This window comes from Enhydra lutris, unplaced genomic scaffold (assembly GCF_002288905.1).
Source record: "Enhydra lutris kenyoni isolate GAN:26980312 unplaced genomic scaffold, ASM228890v2 scaffoldscaffold4, whole genome shotgun sequence".
NCBI lineage: Eukaryota > Metazoa > Chordata > Mammalia > Carnivora > Mustelidae > Enhydra > Enhydra lutris.
Genome location: NW_019154088.1, coordinates 1880661 through 1893344, shown reverse-complemented (window position 1 = coordinate 1893344; position 12684 = coordinate 1880661). Strand labels below are relative to the sequence as shown.

At 36.7% G+C, this 12684-nt stretch overlaps 1 protein-coding gene across 1 annotated transcript; it reads right to left on the bottom strand.

The window, feature by feature from the left end:
* Positions 1 to 10626: 10626 nt before the first annotated feature.
* On the bottom strand, positions 10627 to 11565 carry LOC111138721 (olfactory receptor 4F15-like). Its single transcript, XM_022490683.1, has one exon. It carries the CDS (start codon positions 11563 to 11565, stop codon positions 10627 to 10629), a length of 939 nt encoding a protein of 312 aa, XP_022346391.1.
* Between the last annotated feature and the right edge of the window lie 1119 nt (positions 11566 to 12684).

Sequence of the window (12684 nt, the reverse complement as noted above, 5' to 3'; positions counted from 1 at the left end):
TGAATCACAAGGAAGGGAAGACTCTGAAGTGATCTGAAAGAAATGAGAGAAGGAATTAACTTTGAGGAGTGCCTCACACAATGTGTTAAATGTTGATAATTTAAATTTATTATTGACAGATCTTTTATTGATAGTAAATTACTTAGAAATAATGGGAACTCAGAGTATGGGTTGGTAGTATGACTAAAGCTGCACTCAGAGGCCATCTATTGCATTAAATTGCTCTTATTTAGTCAAGTACATGGAGTAATCAGGCAACTTAAGAAGTTAGAAATTGATGTACAAACTAAACTCAAGGAATCTAGGTAAAAGAAAATAATAAAAATTAAAAACAAAAATAATACGTATTGATGCCTAGAAAATTAGAAGAGTATACATAAGCATACAAAAAATTTTTTTAACAAAAAATAGACATTTGAAAATATAATCAAGAATAATAAAATTAAACAAAAATTACAAATGAGTATAGAATAATAACATTTAACACAGTAACAGTTAATACACTTTTGAAGTCTGTTTTTTATGTGTTACTTTTGGGTTTGTATGCTGAAATGGTGTTTGTACTGGAGTTTGAGTGATTATTTTTGTAACAGGAAAATCCAACACTACATTAATCTTTTATCCTAAAGTTTCTAAACTTCCATTTATAGCATATAATCTATTTGTGAACTTTAATTATTATAATATGGACAATCACAATGCAAAATATGGAACTGAGTATATTCAAAGTTGTGGAGTCAGAGTCAGTAGCATGTAAAGGATAGGCAGGAAAAAACACATAAATAAATGGGAAGAATGAAGACCAATGGGAAAGAGTGTAAGAAAATAAAAGGAGGGTGAGGAGAAGAAATAAATTCCTAGACATCAAATAGGGAGGATAAAATGATGTTCAAAAAAAGGTATTGGTAGAACATGGCACATCTTTGCTTAGGTACCTGCCGTAGTTTAAATCAACATTGATTTATTACAAACACTTGGGTATGAAATTTACTTGGGTTTCCATTCACTGTTTTAGGTATATTTTGACTGGAAGGATGGAAAGTAATAGTAAACTATAGGGAAAATAACCACTGAGATAAAGACAAGTTAAGATTTTAAGCATATGAATCATGGGTGCGGCAATGGGGTTTGGTAGAATAGAGTGGTTGAACATGATGCCTCAGTGAACTGACAGGTGAATCACCTCTAAAAAAATTAGGAAGTAACTGATCAAAAGCATCTGTTCAGCCTCCAGGCACTATTTTACTTACCTTCATTCTAATATTTATAGCTTTTCATAAATAAATATTAAAGTTTTTGATATAGGACCCTTTCTGCTTCGTCTAACACTGTATCACCTGCCTAAAACAGTGGCTGGCACATAGAAAAACCCTAGGAAATAAGTGATGAATGAATTTCCTAGAAATAGGTACTAAATTATTCACAGAAGAAACAAAACAGTAGCCCTCACAAATACATAGAGAATTTGATTTAATAGTATCTTCTCCTAAGCTTGTATTTCCTGGTATAATCCTGTTCTATGTACATAAAAAGTGAGTGTTTAACTGAGTGAAGAGATTTCTGCCCTTTTTACTACAAACATCTGGAATTAGCATATATCATTGATGGGGAAATTCTCATGATCTGAGAGAGAAAAAGACCATGCACTTGTTTCTCTGCCTTTTTAGAAAACCCTGGTGACTTTGTGAGACTCTCAGGAGTTCAGAAGCCAAGACTCCATCGAGTTTGGTATCATTCCTGCTGGAGATACAATATTTTTCAGTCATTGAGGGCCTGGGGAGACCCACCTTTAAATAGAAAATATAGAAACATATTAAACAAATAAGACAATCAGAATTATAGATTTGTATAGAAGTGGGAAAGAACTTCAAGAGAATCTTGTTCAGTTACTTCATTCAAATGGCTAGACAGTGCATTCCCAGTGATATATTCACAGAGCCAGAGTTAGAAGTCAGCCTAATGTCCAGTCCAGTGGTCTTCCTCAGTAATGTTCTATACCTGCTTAAATAGAGTCATGAAAAATCTAGAAAAATATAGATTTACTTATATAATTATATAATATTTTATATTATATAAATATAAATATATTTATATAATATAATTATATAAAAATAATTTAATTATATAAAAAATTTATAATTTTTTATTAAAAATTTATATTTTTAATTTATAAAAAATTTATAAAAAATTTATAAAAAATAAAATAAATAATTTAATTATATAAAAATTTATATAATATAATTATAAAAATATAAATATATTTATATAAAATATAAATTATAATAATTTATATATATAATTTATATAATTATATTAAAATATAGAATTTTTTATATTTGAAAGGATTACTTTAACCTATTTGGAAGTGCCCTATTCAAGCCTGAGTTTTTATTCAAATAAAATTGGCCTTCTGGGGCACCTGGGTGGCTTGGTTGTTAAGTGTCTGCCTTCAGCTCAGGTCATGATCCTAGGGTCCTGGGATGGCGCCCCACATTGGGCTCCCTACTCAGCAGGGAACCTACTTCTCCCTCTTAATCTGCTGCTCCCCTGCTTGTGGTTCCCTCTCTCACTGTGTCTCTCTCTGTTAGATAAACAAAATCTTTATAAAATAAAATAAAATTGGCCTTCCCTTCCTGACTTTTTTTTTCTTGCCATAGAAAATTGCTCTTCTTAACCCTCTTTCCTGTTTCATCACATATCCTGGTCAATCCTTAAATAGTTCCATCTCAGAACTTATAGCTATCAGCTCCTCTGTACCTGTACCATCCCCTGGCATGGGGCCAGAAGCTTTCTGACTCTGAGAATAGCCTCTCAGACTAGGCATTGGCTGATTCCTTCAAATGTGGAGGAAAGTAATACTGAAGGAGAGGGAATCACACCAGAATCCTGGAGATGGGGGATTGAGACTTCCTTCCTTTTGTTTAAAACAGAATTTGATTCTCAAAAAGGCATGAATAGCTGAAGCCAGATGTCTGTTTTACACAATGAAAAGAAAAGTTTAAGTTGGAGAGCACAAAAATCAGAAACACCTGAATCTTGAAAAACCTTCACAAACTGAACATATCAAATGGTGTGCATGTGTCTCTCTATGTGTGTGTGTAGAATTGATTTGATAAGACAATGCAATGATTGAAATTTGAAAATAAAAGAGTGATGATGTAGAATAACAGGAAAAAAATATTTTCAAAACAAGAAAACTTCTGAAACTAATATTTTACAGAGGAACAGATACTGAAGTGGAGTTAAGGGGGAGTGAGAGAGGGACACAACCATGACAGGTGCAGTTTTATAATTAAAATAAACTTTCCTACCTGCCTGTTCAGCCACAGGATTTACATTTTTGGAAGAATAGAAATTCAGAGAATTCAGTCTTATTTTCTGTACATAATCTTCCTTCAAAGACAAAGCTATATATGATTCTTCAAAATAGGAAATAAGCTAATTAGATGCACAGGAGAATGACCTACTGTTGTCTCAGAGAAGGCCAATGCCAAGCCCATTATTAGTTTCTCCTGGGGGACTAAATCTCTGAGTCACATTGGTTTCTCCCTGAGAGAAATAATGAAAAAGAAATTGCCTGGTAATGCAACAGAGGGGAAGAGGGAAGATTTGAGGCAATATGTTGGTTTGTATAAAAATATCCCTATGTATCGGGATGCCTAGGTGGCTTAGTTGGTTGAGTGACTGCCTTTAGCTCATGTCATGATCCTGGAGTCCCAGGATCAAGTCCTGCATCAGGCTCCCAGCTCCACAGGAACTCTGCTTCTCCCTCTGTCCTTCTCCCCTCGCATGCTGTCTCTCACTCTCTTGCTCTCAAATAAATAAATAAAAACTTTAAAAAAAATCCCTGATCTTTGGGATGAAATGCTTAGATGCACTGAGATGAGGGGCTGGGGGTGTGAAAACATACCCTGAGTGGACAGACATACCACCACTTGTAGGACCAGACTTGAAGAAATATGTGTAAAACCCCCGATATGTAAAGATAATTCTTACAACTGACAGGAGGGTAATATATAGATCACTTTCCTATTATTAGTTATAGCAAATGTTTACCTTTGTAGGTTTACCTGCAGTCCCAAACTTTGGAGTTTAGAAGATGAAAGTCTTCTTGAATGCATTTAACCTTTATTTTTCCTGAGTTGACTAGATAGAACTAAAATTTGTACATTATTGGATTAATTTCTGAAGAGATCAGTGGAAAACAGATACAAACACAAAAGAGGAAAAATATAGGAGGTTATTTTGAGTGTTTGTAAGATCATATTTACCTTGAGGGAGATGCTCATTCTTAAGACCTATGACAAGGTACTGAAACAACTGAAAACAACTGAAACAAGAAACTGTTTCTGTAAAGAAGTAAGGCTTTATCTATATCTGATATGTAGATAGAAAGAATCTGATCTTTAGGCTCTCACGGGGTCCAAAAGTGTCAAGTGTCTATCTTTGAGCTGTGTTTGCTTAGAGTTGTATTTTATGTTCTCTTTTTGAGAACCAATGGAAAATTGGTAAAAGCTATTCTTTAGCTTCAGAATCATGGTTAGTGTCAAATTAATTTTTGAAAAGCAATGACATTTCAAAATATGTAAGTAAGGATACAAACTGGAGAATAATTCGGCAGAAATGTTTAAAAATAAATAGGAATGCATGGTCAGTGACATGAGTTGGTATATATATGATGAAGTAAGATAATTTAATTGCTTGGAAGAAGCAGAGCTACTCCAAGATTGGAGGAAAGTTTCTCTTGTTAGCTCCCTGCCTCACTGGCTATTGCAAGGCAGGGAACACTCCACAGCCCCATAATCATTCTATCATGTCAATGTATTCTGTCCTGATGTGCCTGCATTCTAAATGGCCAACTGGATACCAGGCAGAATAGTATATTAAGATGAATGAGGGAGAATCTAGGCAGAAATAAAGCCCTAGGAAATTCTCCAGCCAAGCATAGGGCACACTGTGATTTGTGAGTGATCCCCTGGGGCATGGATCCTGGGTTTGCTTGGCAACAAAGAAGACTGCTGAGCTAACAGAGGATCAGGGGCTGTTAATGCAGAATTGATGAGACCTTAAAGTATCAGAGAGGATTAAGTCTACTGATTTACAACTAAAACTGGCTCAAGATTTAAACTGGCTGAAGCCAGCAAAAAAAAAAAAAAAAAAAAAAATCAGTAGATTTCACTGCAGAGAACTGACAAAGAGATACAGAAAATGAATTGAGAAAAGACAAAGAAAAGGGGATTAGGTACTTTAATTCTATGACTAAGCAAATATAAAAAGGAAGCTAATAGGGCAGTGGGGAGGGAATTTGGGGCAGGAGGTGGCTCTCTGGGACCTGCTCTCCCTTTCCCCTTTCTAGCCCCTTCCCACACTGTTGGACTGGGGCTAAAGGCAGCCAGAGCAGGAACCTGAGCTCAACCCAGGTCACTGAGCTGGAGGGATGAGGAACACCTCTGCAATATCAGCCTCTTCCTCCCAGGAGCTGTAGGAGCTGGAGCACTTCATGTGCACAAGGCTACATGCTGGAGTACCAGGTGCAGGTGCTGCTTGCTGACAGCACAGAGGCTGATGGTAGGAGCAAGCAGACACAGTCCCACATCTCCCAGGAGGAGATGTACCAATAATAGACCACCAGTGAAAGGCCTAATGAACAAGGGTCCATGGACCACAGTGAGCAGCTGGAAAGCAGTTGTTTTCATTCTCTAAGGCAAGTCTACTTCTCCCCTACCACACACACATCTGGAGCTGAAGAAGGAGGTAACCGGGAAATGCTGGTGGGCAGAGTTTTTAAAAGTCCCAATAAAAGCCTGTTCTCACCAAGCCAGGACCCAGGAAAAGGGAAACATAGTAAGATAGAAAAGTTTTAGACAATAACTGTTCTACTTCAACCAAATAGCACAGAACAAGCTGTGGCCCTACGTTTACCTACATCAACAAAGACCTAGTGGTCATCTATACTGCTACCCTCACAGGGCTGTAACAGGTCACCCTCTGTGTTCTCTTTACCAGGCTGGTGTCAGAGAAGACTGGGCAGGAGTCTGGGACTTTCATCCCTGCCAGCTTGTAAGAAGGCCCCCAAATACCCCATGGTATTATTAGAGACTGTGAGAGCCTGGACTTCCATCTCCACTCAGCAGTACTGAGGCACTTCTCTTCTCCCTGCTGGGCTGTATCTGAGGAGGTTCTAAAAGAGAGTTGAGACTTCCACTACTGCCACGTAGGGGTGAGGCCACCCCCTTTGCAGGGTCAGTGAGGACTATGAGGGGCCCTGGAACTCCTACTTCCACCTACCTGTAACAAGTGTACCCCTGGACTTCTACCTTCACTGGTAATGGTGAGACTGTGCTCCCCTTCCCCCTGCAAGAGTGGTATCACAAAAAGTGAGTTAAAACAGAAGATTTAAATAAGACTCAGAGTCTCATTACATAACATGCAAGTGTCCTAACTGCAATTAAAAAATCATTTTTATAGCAAGAACTGGAAAGATTTCAAACTGGAAAGTTTGAAAGATTTCAAACTAAATGGAAAAACAATTGGTAGATGTAAACACTGAGATGAGAAATTGGACTTCATCAAAATTAAAAACTTTTACTCTGGGAAAAACCTTGTTTGGAAGATAAAGAGACAAATTACAGAGAGGAAAAACATTTTGCCAAACATGTATCTGATAAAGGACTAGTATTCAGAATATATAAAGATTTCCAAGAACGCATTTAAAACAATCTGATTAGAAAATGGACAAAAGATGTGAAGAGACCTTTTTTCCCTGAAGAGGATGTACAGATGACAAATAAACACACGAAAAGATGTTCAACATCATTAGTTGTAAGTGAAATGAAAAGTAAAACCACAATGAGCGATCTTGTCACATCTATCAAAATAGCTAAATTTAAAAAAACATAGTGACACACCACATGCTGGTGAAGATACAGTGAAATTGGGTCTGTCTTGCATAGCTGGTAAGAGGGTAAAACACTACAGGCATTCTGGGAAACAGTTTGGCAGTTTATTAAAAAAACAAAAACAAAAACAGAAACTGCGAGTATATGATCCAGCAGTTTTACTCCTGGGTATTTGTTCCAGAGAAATGAAAATGTAAGTTTATACAAAAGCCTGTACTTAAATGTTTATAGCTACTTTACTCATTATAACCTCAAACTAGAAACAACCCAGTTGTCCTTCAACAAGTGAAAAGAATCTCAAGGGAATTATGCTGAGAAAAAAGCCAATCCCCAAAAGTTACTCTTTGATTCCATATATGTAATATTTTTGAAATGACAAGATGATAAAAATAGGGAACAGGTTAGCACTACCCAGGGGTCAGGGAAGGAGGGCCAGGATGAAGTCGCTGTGGGTATAAAAGGGCAGCAGAAGGGAACCTTGTGCTGATAGAAATATTCTGCATCTTGACTGTGTTAACATCAATATCCTGGTTGTAATATTGAACTATACTTTTACGGGTTTTCCCATGAGGGAATGTGAGTGAAGGGTACCAGAACCTCTGTGTTAATTCTTGCAGCTTGATGTGACTCTCTATCTAAAATGAAAGTAAAGAGGGGTGCCTGGGTGGCTCAGTCAGTTAAGTGGCTGACTCTTGATTTTGGATAAGGTCATTATCTCATGGGTCCTGGGATAGAGTCTCAGGCTCCATGTTGGTCTCCATGCTCAGCAGGAAGTGTGCTTGAGGAAGCTCTTCCTCTCCCTCTGCCCCTCTGCTCCCTGCTCACTCTCAGTCTCTCTCTAAAATAAATAAATCTTAAAAAAATGTATAAAATAAAAGTTAAAAAGAAAGCCCAGATACTAATCAACAAATTATTCAACACTGCTCTTTTTAAACTCTTTGTTGATTTTATTCATTTATTTAATGATAAATATTCATCAAAGATTTTCTGTACAATTATACAGATGTGATAGCAGTAAACATGATTGACACAGACTTTCCTCACATGGAGTTTAAAATGTAATGAGGAAGACATACAACAAATAAGATATTATGAGTATGGCTAATGTTACAGAAATTATACTAGGGAATGCTATAATAATATACAATGTAAGGAGCTCTCTTGGACCCAGGTTCTGGGAAGCATTTCTTGATTAAAGACGAAATTTAAAGAATGAATAAACATAAAAGACAAATGTTTCAGACAGAATAGTTGGCCAGTGCAAACCTTAAGATAAGAAAGAATAATTTTTTTAGGCAAGCAAAAGAAAACCAAATTGCCTCTGGAATTGTAGAGCAAGAGCATGTTGTCCTCTGAGGCTGCAGGGGAAGATAAGGGCCAGGTCTTGTGTGGCCTAATTAATCTTGAAAAGGAGTTTGTATTTTAATTTAAGAGTAGTGGCAAGTATGTGAGGGGGTCTTAAATAGAAGGATCACATGCTTAGATTTATATTTCAAAAAAATCTGGGGTGTCTGGGTAGCTCATTTGGTTAAGTGTTGGACTCTTAATTTCAGCTCAGGTTATGATCTCAGGGTCATGAGATCAAGACCCATGTTGGGCTCCAAGCTGAGCATGGAGCTTGCTTGAGATTTTCTCTCTCTCTCTCCCTCTGCTATTCTTCCCTGTGCATATGTGTGTGTACCCATGCTTTGTCTCTCAAAAAAAAAAAAAATCATCATCAACAACAACAAAAAAAAAACAAACTCTCATTCTGAATGTAGATAATGAGAATGAAGGCAAACAAGAATTGAAGTTGGAAGTCACATAGGTGACTTAATATTCTTTTTGAAAAATGACATGTGAATTCTTAGACAATATTTGATATTTAGAAGAGAACAGGGGGCATACTTAAGAGGTGTTTAGAAGTTGTAATTAATAGCATTTGTAGATTTAATGAATATTAGGGATTCAGGAAGGGAGGAGTCCATTATTACTCCTAGATTTTACATTGAAGAACTGGGTAAATATTAGCACTACTTATTGACTAGGGACCTGAAAGACTAACAGGTTCAAGGATGAGATGAGTTTAGTTTCAGATCTGCTGAATGGGAGATGCCCTTGAATCATCAAGTCAGTAGACAGATTTATGAAGTAGGAACTCAAAAAATAATACATTCGCTTAAGAATAAAAGCTCTTAGATGATATGGTAATTAAAGCCAAGGGAATGTTTGTCCCTAAGACACAGAATATGGAGTGAGAAAAGGACAAAATTACAATTCTTAGGAACGCTGAGTTTGGTGATGGAGCTGATTGAGAGAACCCCAGTGAACTGCTACTGGGAAGGAATTTACCAAAGAGTAGGAGGAAAAGCCCAGTGAGAATCCAGTGAAATATTTGAAAGAGGGGAGTGGTTAGCAATGATCAAGTAAAGAAGAACTTCCCATCCAGATGAATACCAAAGTGTTAAAAGAAGTAATTTATTTTTAAGATTTTATTTATTTATTTGACACAGAGAGAGAGAGAGAGAGAGAGAGAGAGAGAGCGAGCCTGAGCACATGCATGAGCAGGGGCAGGGGGAGCAGCAGGCAAAGGAAGAAGGAGAAGCAGGCTTCCATCTGAGTGGGAGCCAGATGCACGGCTGGATCCCAGGACCCTGGGATCATGACTTGAGCTAAAGGCTGATGCTTAACTGACTAAGCCACCCAGGTGCCCGATGTTAAAAGAAGTATTAATGGTTAATTTACACGGAGGTAGCAGAAACGTTACTGGAACACACTGGACAAAATACATAGACATTAGTTTCATTAATTGAGCATATTTTATTTAGAGAGCAGTAGAAACAAATAAATGAAAATGTTAAGTGTTAACTTTAATAAAGAATTTATTACAAATGTGGAAACAATTTAAATTGAATATGCCTTACCATTTTTGGTTTGACATTTATCTAAGACTATCAAACTTAGACCAAGAAACCATATTCAAGAAATCCAGGGCCTCTAATTGCACATCCAAGGGTGATTATTCTCCTTTGGAATAGCTATTATTTTTATACTTTAAAAAAAAATAAACCAGGTGATTCAATATTGGAATGACTAGAAATATAGAATAATACAAAGGCAGACAAAAGTGCAAAAAGCTCTGGTTTGTATTTATCTAAAATATTGACAGTGTTAAGGAAAATTCTCTTTCTACTTATAATCACTCAAATCTAAACACAAAACTAAAATAGCATCCTAAACTGACAAAGTCAAGTTTGTGTTTGGGGGCTAAATATAAGTAACATATAGTTAATTTTGTTCTTTTCTAAGTTAAAATTGAATTAGGAATTAAAAAATAGAATTTATTGATTTTGATTGACTCAAAGTCACATTTTATCTATTAAGTCCATAAGTTTACAATGAGATATATTTATCATTTTGAGGTATTCATTTATAATTGAGAATAAACACCATTATCAATTCCCAGAAAATGTCATCCAGAAAATGGTATTTGAATGTTAAGTTTATTCCTACAAATCAGCTCAGTTTTCTATTCTCATAACTCTTCATGATGGAAGTAGGTGAAGTCAGTTTATTTTCTGTGGTTAACAAAATAAAGTCAACTCTGACTCAGTCAATTTCTATAGGTAGACCTTTGTTGAACTATTTCTCCAAATAGTAGTTCTTACCATACTAATGATGACAGTCATGTGAACTGCAGTGTTCTTGGTGATCCTGAAGCATATTGTATGTGGATCTACTGCATTCATTATGAGATCCCACTAGGACCCACAATCCATTTGCCCAGTCTTCTCATGGCCACTCTCATGTCTTTGTTTCTTAATGTATAGATGGTAGGATTCAAGACGGGGGTGATAGCAAAGTCAACAATGAACAAGTACTTATCCAGCGATGTTGTAGGGAAAGGCCACACATAGAGAAACATACATGGCATAAAAAACAAAATCACTACAGTGATGTGAGCCGACAGTGTGACAAATGCTTTGGACAAGTCCCCTGAAGAACGTTTCCAGACAGTTACCAAAATGAAGATATAGGATATAATTAAAGAGAAGAAGGTAGACATGGATATAAACCCACTGTTAGCAATGATTACAAACTCTAGCTTGTAAGTGTCTACACAAGCAAGTTTCATGACCCGAGGAAAATCACAGTAGAAACTATCTACTTCATTAGGGCCACAGAAGGGCAAGTTTATGACAAAAACAAACTGAGATACAGCATGGATTATCCCCACCATCCAGGCAGCCACTACAAAGGAAACACATGTTTTGGGGCTCATGATTGTCAGATAGTGGAGAGGCTTACAGATTGCAGTGTACCGGTCATATGCCATGGCTATGAGCAGCACCATCTCAACTCCACCCATGACATGAATAAAAAATATCTGTATCATACATTTTGGAAAAGAAATGATATTGCAGTCAGTGAAAAGATCAGAGATCATTTTGGGCACTGTGGTAGAGGACAGACCTAGATCAAGTAGAGAGGGGTTGGCCAATAGGAAGTACATAGGGGTGTGTAAATGAAAGTCAATAATTACTGTGAATACAATGAAGAGGTTTCCCAGGATAACCCCCATGTAGAACATAGTGAAGAAACAAAAAAGAAAACGATGCATCTCCCATGAATTTGAAAGTCCAATCAATACAAATTCAGATACCACAGAATCATTTGTTGTACCCATTGGCTCAATCAGTAGAGAAAATGATGGAGTATTCTGAAGGTAGAAAATAAGGAAGAATTGAGAAATATGGGAACTGAACATTGATATGTTGCTTGCCCATCGATGATTTTGTGGGAACTGTGTTGCAAATGCCAAATGTGAAGCTGCGAAACATACAGAGAGGGCAGGTGAAAGGAAGATAAATAATAAGACAAATGAGATAATCAGAAGTTAGATTAGAGAGAGAAGGACACATCACTTGAAACATGGAGGAATTAAGAGCAAAGAGTAACACTTCCTGGTAGAGAGCCTCTTTACCTTTCTCATTGTGCTTCTTTAGTCTTTTCTATTTATATTCAAGAAAACACATTTTGTGTCATGAATAGTCAACCATAATTTGAATATTCAAATTTAATCATATCTGTATATGCATATTCTAGCAGAATATACTCTCTGATTATTCTTTTACTTCATTTCTGTGAAATCTCAGACATTAATCACTCATAGAAAAGTCAGCAGACAATGAGTGAAATACTATTGAATCTGAGAGGAATGCTTACAGAAAATGAAAAGGCTTTGTCCTCTGAAACTGTGGTTTACAATACTTGTGATTGCAACAAATCGCTGGGAGACTTATGATACACTTTAAGTTAAGTGACTCTCCAAACCCCAGAAAAAGAGTGTCAGAAGACTCAGAGAAACAGCTTCCCTGTGCTTTGCTAGGATTGAGAGAGATTTTGTAATCTAGGTGTAATCATGATACACTAGGTTTCCAAGCTGTCCAAAACTCATTGTATCATGTCCTGTCACTGTTGCACCATATTCATGAATTTTCCTTTTAATCTGTACTCTTAGCCATCTTAACTTGCCTCTAATAGAGGTCCTTTTCAGAACTGATGGACACTAGTTCTATTAACTCATATTTATTCTTACCATTCTCTCTCTAATTCTTTTTTTTAAAGATTTTATTTATTTATTTGTTTGACAAACAGATCACAAGTAGGCAGAGAGGCAGGAAGAGAGAGAGGAGGAAGCAGGCTCCCCGCTGAGCAGAGAGCCTGATGTGGGGCTCGATCCCAGGACCCTGGGATCAGGACTCAAGCCAAAGGCAGAGGCTTTAACCCAGTAAGCCACCCAGGC